Source organism: Pelodiscus sinensis, chromosome 7 (genome assembly GCF_049634645.1).
Source record: "Pelodiscus sinensis isolate JC-2024 chromosome 7, ASM4963464v1, whole genome shotgun sequence".
NCBI classification, from domain to species: domain Eukaryota; kingdom Metazoa; phylum Chordata; order Testudines; family Trionychidae; genus Pelodiscus; species Pelodiscus sinensis.
Genome location: NC_134717.1, coordinates 1,413,338 through 1,429,768, shown reverse-complemented (window position 1 = coordinate 1,429,768; position 16,431 = coordinate 1,413,338). Strand labels below are relative to the sequence as shown.

General features: G+C 67.5%; 1 protein-coding gene across 8 annotated transcripts in view; it reads right to left on the bottom strand.

The window, feature by feature from the left end:
• The window catches only part of TNS1 (tensin 1), a 241,298-nt gene that overhangs the window by 197,327 nt on the left and 27,540 nt on the right, over window positions 1-16,431 (bottom strand). For 7 of the 8 annotated variants that reach the window (XM_075932996.1, XM_075932995.1, XM_075932997.1 and 4 more), the window contains exon 2: window positions 1,974-2,088. In XM_075932996.1, coding sequence (XP_075789111.1) covers window positions 1,974-2,088 — 115 coding nt within the window. Of the gene's footprint in view, window positions 1-1,973; window positions 2,089-14,225; window positions 14,422-16,431 lie in introns of those variants that run through there. The other variant, XM_075932998.1, reaches the window with a different exon arrangement.

Sequence of the window (16,431 nt, the reverse complement as noted above, 5' to 3'; positions counted from 1 at the left end):
CACCCGTCCCCGGCTCAGCCTGGGGGCTCTGACTCCCCGCTGGCTGCACACAGATAGAACTCGCCCCAGGCCCCCCCAGCCGGCTCACTGGGGTGAGGTCCCAGCTCAGAGCCCCACACCCGGCCCCCTGTGTAGCACCCAGCCCTGGCCAGCACTGCCCCCCAGCTCTCCGTGAGGTAGAGCCTCAGGGCGCCCCCCGTGGCCCGCCCAAGAACTGCAACGGGCACCCCACAGCACCCGCCTGTGCCTCGGGGGACCAGGATGCCGGTTTTTACAACGGTTCCGGCAGCTCCACGCCGCGAGCCTCCCCTCGGGGCCCGGCAAAGCGGCTGAAGCAGGGAATTATCAGTAAGGTCACGAACACCCCCTGCCGGAGGAGGAGTCCGCGGCCAGAGATCTCCCGCCTGCCCGCTCCCTTAGCCATCGCTGAGGGGGCCGACGGGTGCGTGGCCGCGGGGGGCGTTCAGTGGGGCGAGCTCCCTCGCCCACAGCTCTCACGCGAAGGAAGCGGGCGTGGGAGGAGAGGGAAGGGCCCGCTCTCAGACCGGGAACTGGTGACACGCAGGAAGAAAAGGTCCGTTTGCACGGAGGAAAGAGGGAAATCGGGAGAGACAAAGGAAGGGAGGTGGAGACGGACACCTGGCTGGAGGGCAGGGTCTGGGAGCGGGGCAGTCTTGGCTGGGCAAACATGAGGCTGCCTGCCCCTTACTCCTATGTCTACATGGAACCCGGGCTGGGCCAGGCCTCACAGAAGCAATAAACCTCCCTATTCTACTGGCCAGCGGAGTCACATCTTGCTGCAGCCGGGGGCGCAGGGTCGGGGTCCCCAACCCGCTGTCCCAGGGACCCCGCCCCATTGCCTGGCAGAATCAGAAGTGGGAGATGGGGTCGATTCACTCCTTACCCCTGTGACGGGGCGCCGAGCTCCGGCCGCGCGGAGACCACAGCCCCCTGCACCTCCTGGCCACCAGTGGACGCGCCGGGGGACGGTGGGCCGCCGGGGGCCTGCCGGAGAAGGCAGTAGGTGCGGGGAAGGCTGAATCCCCAGATGGCCTGCTCGGGGAGCGCCTGGGGCCAGGTGGGGAGAGACGTCCGCTGACGTCATCGGCCCGCAGGCGGCGGGGGGGTTAAATGCCACCAGGCCCCGATGGAAAGGGGAGGAAACTGAGGCAAACTCCCAGAGGTGGAGGAAAAGCCCGGGGAGCAAGCAGCCGGCGGGCGGAACCCCAGACTAGCCAGGACCGGCTAGACGCCAAGCCGGCCGACGCGGGCAGGAGGAAGTGGCCCAGGACGGGGACCAGAGGCGAAGGTGCCCCCCCTCCCTGAGGGCGGGTGAGTTACGGGGAATCCCCACCCACCAGGCAGCGCAACCACACCACCGCCTTAGGGGCCTGAGTCGGGGCCCGGAGAGGGGGCGGGCCCGAGTCCCCCTCCTGCCTCGCGGCACGTTGAGGCCCACAGGCCCCTCCGGCCGGAAGCGGGCGCCTCCGGACTCGCAGGCCGCAAGACGGCTGAGCTGGGAGCAGGGAAAACACGGGTGCCGGGTGGTGGGAGCGGGGTGGGCCACTCCCATGGTGACAGGGCTGTAAGGCTGAGGGGGACCCAGCCCGGTGGCACCCCCCTGTTCTGTGCCCTGCCCCTCAAGAGCCAGCTCCAGCCACGCAGCCGGAGGCGAGACGGCCCTCGGGCTGCCCTCACGCAGCCGCGCCCCGGGAACCTCGCTCGGCAGCACCTAGCTGCCCCGGGGCCAGACTTCGAAGGGGGCCAGGCTGGTGCGCAGGGTTAGACGCTCCCAGACACGTGGCCCCGTGGGAGTCTGGCACCGGTGGAAGGAGCCTGGCTGCTCTGGCCGTGGCTACCCCCGCAGCCGAGGCTCCGCACGCCCCGCCCCGCCCGAAGCCAGGCTGAGACCTCCCAGCTCAGCTCACGCCAGGCCCCCGGCAGCCGCTGGGCGCCCTGGCCCGGGAACTCACCTCGGCAGGCGCTGCCCTCCCGCGCGATCGCCTGCCCGCAGATCCCACATGGCTTCGCCTTCCGGAAGCTCTTCACCTTGAACGTGTGGGCGGAGGGGACCTCCAGGTCCTCGGGCTGTGGGGGCGGGAAGGAGAGCCGTCAATCCCCCGCGTCCGGCAGCCCCCCCGCCCCGCAACACCACTACCAGCGACACACCGAGCGTGGGACCGGGTGCCACAGCCATCGGCGCCCCGCCCGGGAAACCCCTGCCTCAGTTTCCCCTCTGGTGGCACAATGGATTGGCTCCCATCCCTGCAGAGCAAACACGGGCAGCTCGTACTGGGGTCCATGGAGGATACTGATTTGGACCAGCTGTGAGCCCGTACCTTCCTCCCCTCCCCATGCTCAGGGGAGCGCTGAGTCGGGGGATTCGATTGTCCCCAGGACCAAGACAAAGGCAGCAGCACTGAACAGCAGGGTGTGATGGCATCGCTTGTTTGCAGGATACCGTTAATCTGTGGAACTCACTGCTACATGAGGGAAAGTGTCTGAGCCAAATCCACAGCAGGTGTAAATGGGCATAGTCCTGTTCTGGGAACTGCTCTGCCTCCCAGCCGCACTCCTCCCCCGGCTCCTCCAAATGTGCTGGGGCTGGCAGCGAACTGGGGTATCCCCGGGCCCCCGCGGCTGCTCCCGGTTTGTTCTGTGCTGAGCCGAGCCCCACGGCGGCAGGGAGGGGAGGCCTGGAGCCAGGCTCACACAGAGCGACGCTCGGGGCTCACAAGCCGCTTCAAGGGGCTCTGCCCAGCACACCCACCGGTTCTGCCCCATCAGCCACCCGCGCACAGCCGAGCCCGGGCCCCCGGCCCCCAACCCCAGCGGGCAACACAGGCGCCTCTCAGCCTCTCAGCCTTCCTGCGGCAGCCCCCTAGCCCCCACCCTCCAGCGACCCGCCCTGCAGCCACCTCAGCCCCCCAATCCCTGCCCCCCAGCGACCCGCCCTGCACCCACCTCAGCCCTCCAGCCCCCGCCCCCCAGCGACTCACCCTGCAGCCACCTCAGACCCACGATCCCTGCCCCCCAGCGACCCGCCCTGCAGCCACCTCAGCCCCCCAGCCCCCGCCCCCCAGCGACCCGCCCTGCAGCCACCTCAGCCCCCCAGCCCCCGCCCCCAGCGACCCGCCCTGCAGCCACCTCAGCCCCCCAGCCCCCGCCCCCCAGCGACCCGCCCTGCAGCCACCTCAGCCCCCCAGCCCCCGCCCTCCAGCGACCTGCCCTGCAGCCACCTCAGCCCCCCAACCCCACTTATCCACCCTGCAGGGCCCTGCATCCCCCTGTGCCCTGCCCCTACCGCAGCGTGAAGTCGAGTACACGGTTCACCCGACTCGCATTTCCCTCTGCCCTGCCTCTGTATCGGGGCAGCAACGGGGGGGCGGGAGTATCGGAGCCACGGAGCCGCCTGCCCCCTGACCCCACCAGCCCACGACGCCGCGACGCCCCATTTGCAGGACACCCCCCGTCCCTTCCAGCCCTCCGCTGCTCCGACTCTACGGACGCCGCGGGCACGCGCCTCCTGGCACGCCAGCCGGGGGCAGGGGCCCTGGTGACGCCGGGACGGGGTAGCTGGGTGCTCAGGGGGCCCCCCCGGACCTCACGCCCTCTGGGCGACCCGGGAGCAGCGCCGGGCCCGGGACTCCGGCGCCAGAGAACTCCCACGCTCATGGCAGGCATGGGGGGGGGGGGCGAACTGCTAGGAGCCATCCCTGCCCCCGGCCGGCCACTGAGCAGGCAGCCAAGTACCCAGGCGGTGCCCCCAGCACAGCACCGAGCCAGGCCAGGCCTTGCCCACAGACCCTCGCCCAGCCGGGGACCCGGCAGGAGTAGCTGGCGGTTTCTCTCGCGGCGCGGCCGGCTGGCACTCTCTGCCTCGGCCACGCTGCCGGCTAATCAAGGCTTTATGGAAGGGGACTGGCCCCAGCTAAGCTCCCCAGCCGGCTCAGCGCCCGCTGGCTGCCCCCCGCGCATCGCACGCCCCTGGCACCTTCCAGCCGCAGAGCCGGGCACCCGGCCCACGGCCGCTCCCTGCTCCAGAGGGGTTTGCCACGCGGGCCGGGTGTGTGGGCATCGCCGGGCGTGCAGGCAGCCAGAGCCCGTTGGCAGCTCTGCCAGTGCCCCTCACTCCGCACCCGCAGCCCTGCCAGCCCTAGGCGGGGCGGGCGCAGCGGAAGCTGCAGGGCTGGAGGCTGCAACAGACACCTCCTGCATGTGCCAGTCACGGGGGGCAGGGCTGAGAGCCACTGTCAGCTGGAGGGGCCCATCCGGCCCCCTCGCCGGCCAGCAGAGCGGAGACGCCAGGGGCTAAGCGGCCCCTCGGAGAGTGAGCTCTGGCTGGGTATGGAGCCGGGCACTGGGGTCCCGTCCTCACCAGCGTGACCTGAGACACGGAGCCGGGCGCCGGGCCCCCGTCCTCACCAGCGTGTCCCGGGACACGGAGCCAGGCACCGGGCCCCCGTCCGCACAAGCATGTCCTGGGACACGGAGCCGGGCACCGGGCCCCCGTCCTCACCAGCGTGTCCTGGGAAACGGAGCCGGGCACCGGGCCCCCATCCTCACCAGCGTGTCCCAGGACACGGAGCCGGGCACCGGGCCCCCGTCCTCACCAGCGTGTCCCGGGACACGGAGCCGGGCGCCGGGCCCCCGTCCTCACCAGCGTGTCCTGGGACACGGAGCCGGGCGCCGGGCCCCCGTCCTCACCAGCGTGTCCTGGGACACGGAGCCGGGCGCCGGGCCCCCGTCCTCACCAGCGTGTCCTGGGACACGGAGCCGGGCGCCGGGCCCCCGTCCTCACCAGCGTGTCCTGGGACACGGAGCCGGGCGCCGGGCCCCCGTCCTCACCAGCGTGTCCTGGGACACGGAGCCGGGCGCCGGGCCCCCGTCCTCACCAGCGTGTCCTGGGACACGGAGCCGGGCGCCGGGCCCCCGTCCTCACCAGCGTGTCCTGGGACACGGAGCCGGGCACCGGGCCCCCGTCCTCACCAGCGTGTCCTGGGAAACGGGGCCGGGCGCCGGGCCCCCGTCCTCACCAGTGTGTCCTGGGACACGGAGCTGGGCGCCGGGCCCCCGTCTGCTCCAGCGTGTCCTGGGACACGGAGCCGGGCACCGGGCCCCCGTCCGCTCCAGCGTGTCCTGGGACACGGAGCCGGGCACCGGGCCCCCGTCCGCTCCAGCGTCCCCCGGGACACGGAGCCAGGCACCGGGCCCCCGTCCGCTCCAGCGTCCCCCGGGACACGGAGCCGGGCGCCGGGCCCCCGTCCATGCTCGGGCCCCATAAGGCAGTTTAGACTCTGGCAGTGGCTAGGGGAGCAGGTGCTGGAGGTAACGTGGCAGGAGGAAGCTGGGGGGTTACAAACCAGCCCCCCCTTTTCCACGGTGCCCCAGAGCACGAGCCAGCTCCGAGGGGCTGAGCTGGGGACATCAGCCCTGCACACAGAGCCAGGACAGGGACCGGCCCCTCGGCTCCTGTCCCCATTCCCTCTGCCAGAATCCTCCCCCCACCCCAGATTTCCCCCCAGGTCCACGGCCAAGGAACCTCACACACTTCCACCTCCGACCCCCACCCCAGCCTTCCCCAGGGACCCAACAGGGCTCAGCCACAGAGGCTGGGGGGGGGAGCTCTGCACCCGCCCCAGCTGGGTCACGGGTGCCATGGGGTCGGCTGAAGCCACTGGACACAGACGGAGCTGGCGGATGGTGCTGTCGGTGGGGGAGGCTCATCTGCCGAGCAGCGTGGCCACCAGGAACCCCCACCTGTCTCCCAGCTGGGAAAGAGGAAGTCGTTAGAAAGCCTTTCCTGGTAACGAGCACCCCAATGAGACTAGGAACACCGGCCGGGCCCTTGTGGGAGGGAAGGGCACTGGGGCTGCCGTCTGTCTAGTGGCAGTGAGTTCCGCAGGTTGGGCCTGTCTCCTGCACTCACCCGCTCCCCTGACCCGCTGACAATGGCGCGGCCCTGGGGGAGGCTGGGAAAGGAGGCATCTCTCAGGTCTGATCCCATGGGGTGGGACGGCAGAGGGAGGGGCTGCCCGACCGGCTCAGGAGTCTGGCCAGGTGCAGACAGGGGGGTGCATTGTGGGCCCCTCTTAGCCGGGGCGGGGCTGGCTGGGGGGCACTGGGAGCAGGGCAGACCTTAACCAACTCCAGCCTCCCGAGCGCCGGTTTGATCCCCCTGCTCTGCCCCCAGACGCCCTGCGTGACCACGGGCACGTCCTTGCCATGTTCAGTGCCTCAGTTTACCCACAGCCCTGCCACCAAGGGGGGATGGGGAGGCTCTGAAGAGCAGCACAGCGATGCTGCAGCTGGGGAAGTGCCGGCGAAAGACTGTCACAGCCTCCTCCATGCGGCCCAGTCGGCTGCTTCCCAGCTCGCAGGGGAGGGGGCCGCGTCTCCTATTCAGAGCGCGGCGGCGCCCCGCGCATACGGGAGCAGCCTGGTCCCGCCACGCCGAGTGTGAGCTGCTTCCTAATCAGTGGGGGGGCGGCTTGGCTCCTGCCCCTCCTCCCCTGGGACCCAGACACAAAACGAGCCCCCGCAGGGCCGGGCGAGGAGGGGATTAGCGCGTCTGTTTCCCTCCGCAGCTCGGCGGGCGGGCGGGCACTGCCCAGCCCCACCATCAGCTCCAGACCGTCGCGCCTCGTTCTGCCAGCCGCCCCCACTGAGACCAGCCTCTTTGGGACCCCCGTAGGGAGCTGAGGGCTCCTGTCACGTCCCCCCTCGCTCTTCTCTTCTGCAGACTGAACAGACCCAACTCCCTCAGCCCCTCCTCGCAGGCCACGTGCTCCAGCCCCTCAATTATTTTCACTGCCCTCCGCTGGCCCCTCTCCAACGTGCCCACATCCCTCCTGTCCTGGGGGGCCCAGAACTGGACGCAGGACTCCAGATGTGGCCTCACCCGAGCTGAATAAAGGGGAATAATGACACCTCTGGATCTGCTGGCAATGCTCCTCTTAATGCACCCCAATATGCCATTCGCCTTCTTGGCTACCAGGGCGCCCTGTTGACTCATCTCCAGCTTCTCGTCCCCTGTAACCCCCAGGCCCTCTTCGACCGAACTGCTTTTAGCCCGTCAGTCCCCAGCCTGTACCAATGCTGGGGATTCTCCATCCCAAGGGCAGGACTCTGCTCTTGTCCTTGTTGAACCTCATCCGATTTCTTGTGGCCCAACCCTCCAATTTGTCTAAGTCACTCTGGACCCTCCCCCTGCCCTCCAGCGTATCTACCTCTCCCCCTGGCTTAGTGTCAGCTGCAAACCTGCTGAGGGTGCAATCCAGCCCCTCATCCAGGTCATTAATAAAGATGTTGAACAAAACCGGCCCTAGAACCGAACCCTGGGGCACTCTGCTAGAAACCGACCACCAACCTGACATCGAGCCGTTGATCCCTACCCGTTGGACCCGGCAGTCTAGCCGGCTTCCGATCCATCTTACCGGCCATTCCCCCTTCCTGGCCTCCTGCCAGAGCCGCTCTCAGCCCCAGTCTTCATGCCCCGGCCCCCCACCACCCCGCTCCGCTGAGGCCGCTGCTGGCATTAAGGTGCTGGGAGCCGTGCTGGGCACATAGCCCATCTGGGGGGCTTGCGCCCACTTCTCACAGCTACCGATGGGGCAATTTCCACGCTCAAACCATTTGCATATCCTCTGTCACCTCGCTGGGCCGTATTTCCCGCTGGAAGTGCACCAGGAACCAGAGCCAGCACTCCCAGCGTGGGCCCCGGACCGAACCAGACTGGTCACGTGGCACGGACCGCCTCCCTCAGGGTGGGGTGCAGCTCGGAGCCCCCCACTCCCAGGCAGCCAGACCTGGGGTGCACTGCAGCCAGGTCTGCCTCTGGTTACTTGTCTGCTCCGTGACGGCACAAGGGGACCCCGCATATCAGGGTCCCCGAAGCACCAGGCCCCCCGATCTCAAACAGGGTCCACATCGTGCCAGGCACAATGCCCCCCCGACCTCACAATGCCCCCCCAGAGCCTCAGCCAAGCAGCTGGGATAAACAAGGATCCCCACCCCCAGCGTGGTCCCAGCGTCTCTGCTCAGCGCCAGGAGCCTGGTGTCTCTTGGACCCCGGCCTCTAGGCCCGTCTGCCTCGCCATCGCGTCAATTACCTCGTGGTCCCGGGCCCCTTGGGAACCTGCAGAGCTATGGGGGGAGGTCTAGGGGGTGCTGCCTCATCCGGGGGAGGAGGCAGGATCCTCCAGCAGCCAGAGGTGAGCTCCCTGCCCCATCCCACTGAGCAGCACCCCCCGCCCCCCGCCTCCTCCGGGCAGAGAGGCCCCAAGCTGGGAACTCGTCTCAATCTCTCCCCGCTCTGCGCTGGTGAGGGACCCCGCCACTGAGGGCAGCAGAGTCAATGGGAAGGTCTCCTCAGACCCCAGAGTTCCTATGTTATCCCCTAAACCCTGGGCCAGTCACTTAGCCACTCTGTGCCTCAGTTTCCCCCAGGTAACACGGGAATACTGGCCCTGCCCTGCCTGTCAGGGTCACAGGATAAACACACGGGATTTGGGAAGGCCTCCTCAGACCCCAGAGTTCCTATGTTATCCCCTAAACCCTGGGCCAGTCACTTAGCCACTCTGTGCCTCAGTTTCCCCCAGGTAACAGGGGAATGCTGACTGTGCCCTGCCTGTCAGGGTCACAGGATAAACACACGGGATTTGGGAAGGCCTCCTCAGACCCCAGAGTTCCTATGTTAACTCCCAAACCCTGGGCCAGTCACTTAGCCACTCTGTGCCTCAGTTTCCCCCAGGTAACAGGGGAATGCTGACTGTGCCCTGCCTGTCAGGGTCACAGGATAAACACACGGGATTTGGGAAGGCCTCCTCAGACCCCAGAGTTCCTATGTTAACTCCCAAACCTTGGGCATGTCACTTAGCCACTCTGTGCCTCAGTTTCCCCCAGGTAACAGGGGAATACTGGTCCTGCCCTGCCTGTCAGGGTCACAGGATAAACACACAGGACTGTGGGTAGCTCTGGGACTGGTTTTGTGGCCTGGGCAGGGGGATCTAAGTACCTAAGAGAGATAGAAACACACCCCCAGCAACGGCAGGGCAAGCAGGCGGCTAAAACGGACTCTCCTGCTTTGTGTCTGAATTAGCCCCCGACTCCCCCAGCATCTGTGAGGGGACCCCCCCCCCATGCCAGGACCAGGGCCAGTCTGCGTAAGCACCCTGTGCGCACACACCAGGGGAACCCGCCACCCCAGCGCCGGATGCCCGAGCAGCAGCCGTGCCCGTTTCCTTGCTAATTAAGACGCAATTCCCCCCGTTCCGCTCCCGGCAGCATCCAGCGGTAAAGGCCTCTGCAAACCACAGAACAAGCCTCAACACCAGGAGATGAAAGGCGGGTTTCCTGCACCCCACGCCTCACATGACCCCCTCCCCCGCCCTGCGCCCGCCCCTCGGGGCATCGCCAGCAGCCCCATGCGTGGAGGCAGGGAGGCAGGGACCACCCAAGTCCACCCCCTATGGAAGATACTGCCCTGAACGCCAGAGCCGCCTGCTGCAGCGGGTGCTAACTGGGAGGAGACAATGGGTCCGAAGTAGATCCAGGCTCGCTTGACCCAGCATCCCAGCCTCTGTTACCGTGGGAGGGTCAGTTGGCTGCTCCGTGCCTCAGTTTCCCACTTGTGAGATGGGGCCGAAAGCTTCCTGCTCACCGCCCCCCCACGCCTGCCCCTCCCACATCATCCTGCGGCGGGACATCCAAAAGAGGGGCCCGCTCTGCCCCGCCCCCTCGCCCCATGGGGGATCCTGCACTACATTCCCCGCCTGGCTGTATGCCCCCCCCCCCGCAATGCCCCCACCTCTGGGACATTGTACCCAGTTCCCAGCCTGGCTGTTCCCCCAAACGGGGGTGACTGCGCACTGCCCTGGGTCACTGTCATGAGAACGGCCAGACTGGGTCAGACCAAAGGCCCATCCAGCCCAGCGTCCTGTCTGCCCACAGTGGCCAGCGCCAGGTGCCCCAGAGGGAGGGAACAGAACAGGGAATAATGAAGCCATCTCTCTCCTGCCATCCATCTCCACCCTCTGACAAACAGAGGCCAGGGACCCCATTCCTTACCCAACCTGGCTAATAGCCATTGATGGACTTAACCGCCACGAATGTATCTAGTTCTGTTTTAAACCCTGCTATAGTCCTAGCCTTCACAGCCTCCTCGGGCGAGGAGTTCCACAGATTGACTGTGCGCTATGTGAAGAAGAACTTCCTTTTGTTTTAAACCTGCTCCCCATTAGTTTCATTTGGTGGCCCGTAATTCTTATATGATGGGAACAAGTCAATAACGTTTCCTTATTCGCTTTCTCCACCCCACTCATGATTTTATAGACCTCTCTCCTACGCCCCCTTAGACTCCTCCTTTCTAAGCTGAAAAGTCCAAATCTTCTTTATCTTTCTTCACATGGGACCCGTTCCAAACCCCTCATTGTTGCCCTTTTCTGAACCTTTTCCAATGCCCAGAGGTCTTGTTTGAGATGAGACCATCGTATCTGCACACGGGATTCAAGAAGAGGGCTTCCCATGGATTTATAGAAGGGCAAGAAGATATTCTCCGTCTTGTTCTCGCTCCCTTTTTAAATGATTCCTCGCGTCCTGTTTGCTTTTGTGCCCGCCGGCACCCACTGCGCGGACAGTTTCAGAGAACTAGCCACGATGCCTCCAAGATCTCCTTCCTGATTAGTGGTAGCTAAATTAGCCCCCATCATAGCGTCACACTGAGCAGGCCCTCTCCAGCAAGTGCCAACCACCACTCACTGACCCAGGGTGCCCGGTACCCTCTGTCCCTTCCTGGCTCTCAGGGGCATCAGCCCTCCTCCCTCCTCCTGAGCGAAGTCACCACCCAAGCCAAGCAAAGCAGAGCCTTTCCCACGACGCACTTGCTGGGCAGGGCCACCCCTGCACGGAGCTAGGAGGGAGGAGCACAAGGTGCAGGAGGGACGTGTTCGGCGGGGGGACACCGGACCGTCAGCCTGAGTACACATGGCTGGAAGGCTGGCTCTCGCACCTGGAGGCAGGGTGCTGCAGGTGCCCAGCATGCAGAGCAGGGGGAACGGTGTCAGTCCAACTAATCCTTAGGCCGAGGGCTCTTCCCGCATCTCCACTGCCCCACCCGCACCCTCTCCTGGCCCACAGCCTCGCTCTCTGCTTCTTGGCCCTTGCCCGGCCCCGGGAGCTGGCGCACGGGGGTTTAGTTCTACTTGCTTAAGATAAGGCAGCGAAAAGCTGACACCAGGCTTTGGCGGCAGGTGACTCACTACGAGATAAGCAGACTTCGGGAGCTGGCACAAGGACCGCGTGGCAGTTCCTGCATCAAGAGACAAGAGGTGACCTTGCTAAACCGCCTAGTGCCTCAAAAGAGGTAAACACGACGGGACAAGTAAGAGCCAAACACAGAACCTGGAAGATTTCCACTCTTCCATTCTGACCATTCAAAAGCACTCCATGCCAAATCTAGGAGTGCATGGGATACAGGGGCATTGGCAGCAATGCCACAGAAGGCCCATTTATGACAAGCAGGCAATCGATAAGGGAAGCTAAAGGTACTGGCCCCTTGGGCTAAGGATACGAACGAGAACTTGTGGCTTCAATCTATCAGGGACAAGATAACTTAGCCGCCGCCTAGGCTGGGTGCTACAGCAGGGTGGTGGAATCGTCCGTACTGATGTAGGCAAGGCCGACGCGTTACGTTATTGGTGTGTTGCATTTGGAACAAAGCCGCTCCCCTCTGCGTTTCACCGTGCTCCCGCCCCTTTGAATCCGGGCTTGGGTTTCCAAAGGTGCAGAGAACAGCCTGTCCTGGCCAAAGAGACCGGGACTCTCCCAGCCCCCAGCTAGCGGTTCGGGCAGCCAGGACACCTGGGTTCTAGGCTTAGCTCTGCAGCTAGCCCTGCTGGGTGACCGTGGGCAGGTCACTTTACCCCTGGCCACTCTGCCCTCAGGTCTGTGCAAGCTGGGGGGGAGCAGGGATCGTCTCGCGCTCGGCACCAAGGAGGTTCGACTGGCGGGCATTTGGGAAACACGGGGCGCTGTTTCCCAGGCTCAGCCAGCTGTCCAACGGCTCTCAGAGTTTGTCTTCCCCCGCGCGAGGGGCAGGTACGGCTCCCAAAGTGCTCAGAGGGCCCCCCTGGTGCACTGCAGGGCCGCCCGCGCGTGTCTTCACTAGCAACGCAAGGACCCGGCGAAACCCCGGCGTGTCCGGAGGCAGACCGGCCCCGCCGGTCCCAGCAACGGGGCAGCAGCGCTAGGGGCCACGCAGAGCTCTGGGAGACGGGGCCCCAGGTACCCGCCCTGCCCGGGGCCAGCCGGGCATCTTCTGCACCCCAGCTCGACCCCCAAGGCACAGGCCCAGAGCAGCGCGAAGAGCTCCCCTCCCCGGCAGCCCTGACGTCAGCAGCGAGTTACTCATTAGCTCGTTCCAGGCCAGCGGGGAAGAAAGCCCCAACCCCCCTCCCGGCGGCCGATCCCTGCTGCAGTGTCCCCCAGGCGCCCCGTTACTCTCCGACTGCATCCGTCGCCACAGCCCACCTGCCCTGGCGGCCGGTTCCTCCCGGAGGGTAGAACCGGGCCCGGGGCTCGGCCCACGGACAAGGGGGTAGGTGTCCCAGCTCCCCCCCGAAGCATTTCCACGGCAACCGGGCCGTGCGTCTACTAAGGGGGGTCACGGGGGCTGGGCCGAGGGGCTCGGGTGGGATTTCGCTGGAGGAAGGGAGCCACTGGGGCAGCGGGGGGCTGAAGGGCAGGGTTATGGGGCAGAGCCTTTCCTGTGGGCCTGGGTTTGTTCAGCCCCTAGCACAGGGGGGTCCCGGGCTGACCCTGGCCCCTCACGGCTCTTCCTAAGGCTGGGCCGCCCCAGAGCCTCCCACGCCGGCTGAGCCCCCCGGGACCCGGCCCATCCCCCAGCGACCCGGCCGTGCCTCTGGAGGGGGGCGGGGGGAGGCCGTACCTCCCACAGACACGCCCTCCCCCCACCCTGCCCCGGATCCAGAGAGGCGCTCAGCACCCACCAGATTTTGGGGGACCCCATGGCAGGGGGACAACTCCCCCCCCACACACAAACCCAGGCACCCAGAAAAGTGCTTCCAGGGCAGCGTGCCAAGGAGCCCCTCCTCCGAGCCCCCTCCGGCCCCGAGCCCCACGGCCGCCGGGATGGCCTGGCAAAGCAGCCGCAGCCGGATCCCCGTGTGAGGTCACAGCGCAGCCGCCCCCCTTCGCCGCCCACACTTGTAGCCGGCTCTTGGCAACCCCCCCTTTACTGCAGGGAGGGAGGGATACCCCCCCCACCTTCCACCCCTTTACTGTAGGGAGGGAGGGATCCCCCCCCACCTTCCACCCCTTTACTGTAGGGAGGGAGGGATCTCCCCCCACCCCCCACCCCCCACCCCTTTACTGCAGGGAGGGAGGGATACCCCCCCCACCTTCCACCCCTTTACTGCAGGGAGGGAGGGATCCCCCCCCACCTTCCACCCCTTTACTGTAGGGAGGGAGGGATCCCCCCCCACCTTCCACCCCTTTACTGTAGGGAGGGAGGGATCCCCCCCCCACCTTCCACCCCTTTACTGCAGGGAGGGAGGGATCTCCCCCCACCCCCCACCCCCCACCCCTTTACTGCAGGGAGGGAGGGATACCCCCCCCCCACCTTCCACCCCTTTACTGCAGGGAGGGAGGGATCCCCCCCCACCTTCCACCCCTTTACTGCAGGGAGGGAGGGATCCCCCCCACCTTCCACCCCTTTACTGCAGGGAGGGAGGGATCCCCCCCCACCTTCCACCCCTTTACTGCAGGGAAGGAGGGATACCCCCCCCACCCCTTTACTGCAGGGAGGGAGGGATACCCCCCCCACCCCTTTACTGCAGGGAGGGAGGGATACCCCCCCACCTTCCACCCCTTTACTGCAGGGAGGGAGGGATACCCCCCCCACCCCTTTACTGCAGGGAGGGAGGGATACCCCCACCCCTTTACTGCAGGGAGGGAGGGATACCCGCCCTCCCCGCCCCGCCGGCAGAGTCAGTCCGAGGCCGTAAATCCAAGCGGGGCCCGTCTCCCCAGCTGGGGACAGGACGGCGCAGCCCAAGGCAGGGGACCAGGGACTCCCCTTCCCCCCGAGACCCTCCCATGCCCCCCTCATGCTCAGGGGAGTCGCTCGCCAGCCCCCCTGTAAATCCAACCCCGCCCCTCGGATTTCCAGCCCCAGGGAGCGGCCTGGCCCCACGGCGTCCACCTACCCAGAGCATGCAGGACAAGCAAACCCAGGTCATCCTGGGCGCGGAGCGGGCCCCGGCGGGCTCAGGGAGACGGAGGGCACGGCCGGGGGGCCGCGGCGGGGCGGCAGGGCCGGGGGGGGTGCCAGCCCATCTCTCTGGCCGGCGGGCTCCGTGCGTGTGTCTGCGCCGCTCCCCGAGTCCCTGCCTCCTTCCCGGCTTTTCTCTTCTTCTTGGGTCAGTTCCTTCGCGGGGAGGCGGTGCCTGGAGGGAACCCTGCCAGGCGCCTGCAAAGTCCTCCCCCCGCCGCTGCGCCGGGCCCTGCTTTAAAGAACTTTAAAGGACTTTCCCAGGCGCTGCCGGCTCCCTCGCCCCGTCCGGCCTGCTCCCCCACACGACTGCGGGGAGGGCGCGGGTTTGGGTCCCCAGCGGGTCCCCCCGGCCCGGCTCCGGCCCAGCGCGGCGCGGGCAGAGACGGGCTTCCCGGCTCCACGGGGGCTCTGCCAGGTCCAACGGGAACGTTCCCGGCGCCCTTGGAAAAGGGAGGGCGAAGGGGCCAGCCCGGAGACCCCGGCCGCCCGTGGGGCCCTGGCACAAGGGCAGCCTCTGAGCTGCGCAGCCCTGCCGGGGGGGGGGTCTCTGGCTATTCAGCCCCTGCTCTGGCCAACGGGGTCGTGCCAGCTGTGGTGGAGACCGGGGGAGGGGGGGCAGTGGGCCTCAGTTGCCATCGGATGGGAGCCAGCCTGGGAACGGGCCACCGGGCAACTAGACGTGGGTGGGTCCCTCGTGCCAGCTGGGCCCGGACAAACTGGGGAGACTTGCCCTGCGCCTTGCGCCTCCCCTCGCTCTGCACGCACTGCCAGGGGCCACGCACTGCCAGGGCCACGCACTGCCAGGGCCACGCACTGCCAGGGGCCACGCACTGCCAGGGCCACGCACTGCCAGGGGCCACGCACTGCCAGGGCCACGCACTGCCAGGGCCACACACTGCCAGGGGCCACGCACTGCCAGGGCCACGCACTGCCAGGGCCACGCACTGCCAGGGGCCACGCACTGCCAGGGCCACGCACTGCCAGGGCCACACACTGCCAGGGGCCACGCACTGCCAGGGGCCACGCACTGCCAGGGGCCACGCACTGCCAGGGCCACACACTGCCAGGAGCCACGCACTGCCAGGGCCACGCACTGCCAGGGGCCACGCACTGCCAGGGCCCACGCACTGCCAGGGGCCACGCACTGCCAGGGCCACACACTGCCAGGGGCCACGCACTGCCAGGGGCCACGCACTGCCAGGGGCCACGCACTGCCAGGGCCCCGGGGGCCCCCCTGCCACAGGGGGAGGCAGCGGCAGGCCAGGAAACCCGGGGGCCCCCCACTCCAGCCAAGCTGCCCGGCTGCACAGGGCTGCAGCCAATGGGGGGGGGAGGCTCTCCCACCCCCGCGCCAGTCCCTCATCGCAAACAGCTTCGCCTAGGACCTTCCCCCCACCTTCCCAGCCAACATTTGGTTCCCATTTCCTGCCCCCCACCAGCCCGCCTTCGCTCCCAGCCCACTGCCACATGCGCCTGGGCCCGGCGCGGGGGGCCTGGCCGAGGGGGCCGGCCACGCTCAAGGAAGGACGCAAAGCGGCGGGGAGGGGGGAGGCCGGGAAGCTCAGCTCTCCCCTGCAGTCGGGGGCGGAGGGGGCGCCGAGGGGGCACCAGACACCCAGAGACGGGGCCAGGTCCTCTCTGAACCGGGGGGCCTGCAGGGAGGGGGGGCGGGGGCTCAGCCCCCCCCCCCAGGAGCTCTCAGAGGCCTGTGGCACATGCCCCTCCCTGCACCGTGAACTCTTGCCAACTCGCCTTCCCCCCGGCTCCCGCCAGCGCCACCCGCGCAGCGGCTCCTTGGCTGCAGTGCCAGGATGCCCCGGGCAAGGGAGGAATGCCAGCCTGTGGGGCCCACTGTGCCCGCCTCTGCCCCACGCACCTGGGCTGCCCGGCCCCTCAGGGCTCTCCTCCAGCGCCCGGCTGTGGGGAGAGCGGGCGGCTCGGGGAGCCAGCAATGGGGCAGGGAGACACCCCCCTTCGGGGCACTGGTTCAAAGCCGGCCTAGGCCAGCTGTGCCCCTCGCCTGGCTGCCGGCTTTGCCAACGGCCGTGCCATGGAGGGGAGCTCCCCTGCGCCCACCCGCGCCTCCTCCACCCTCCCGGCACAGCGCCCCTGCGGTCAGGGGAGGGGGCCGCGCCCTG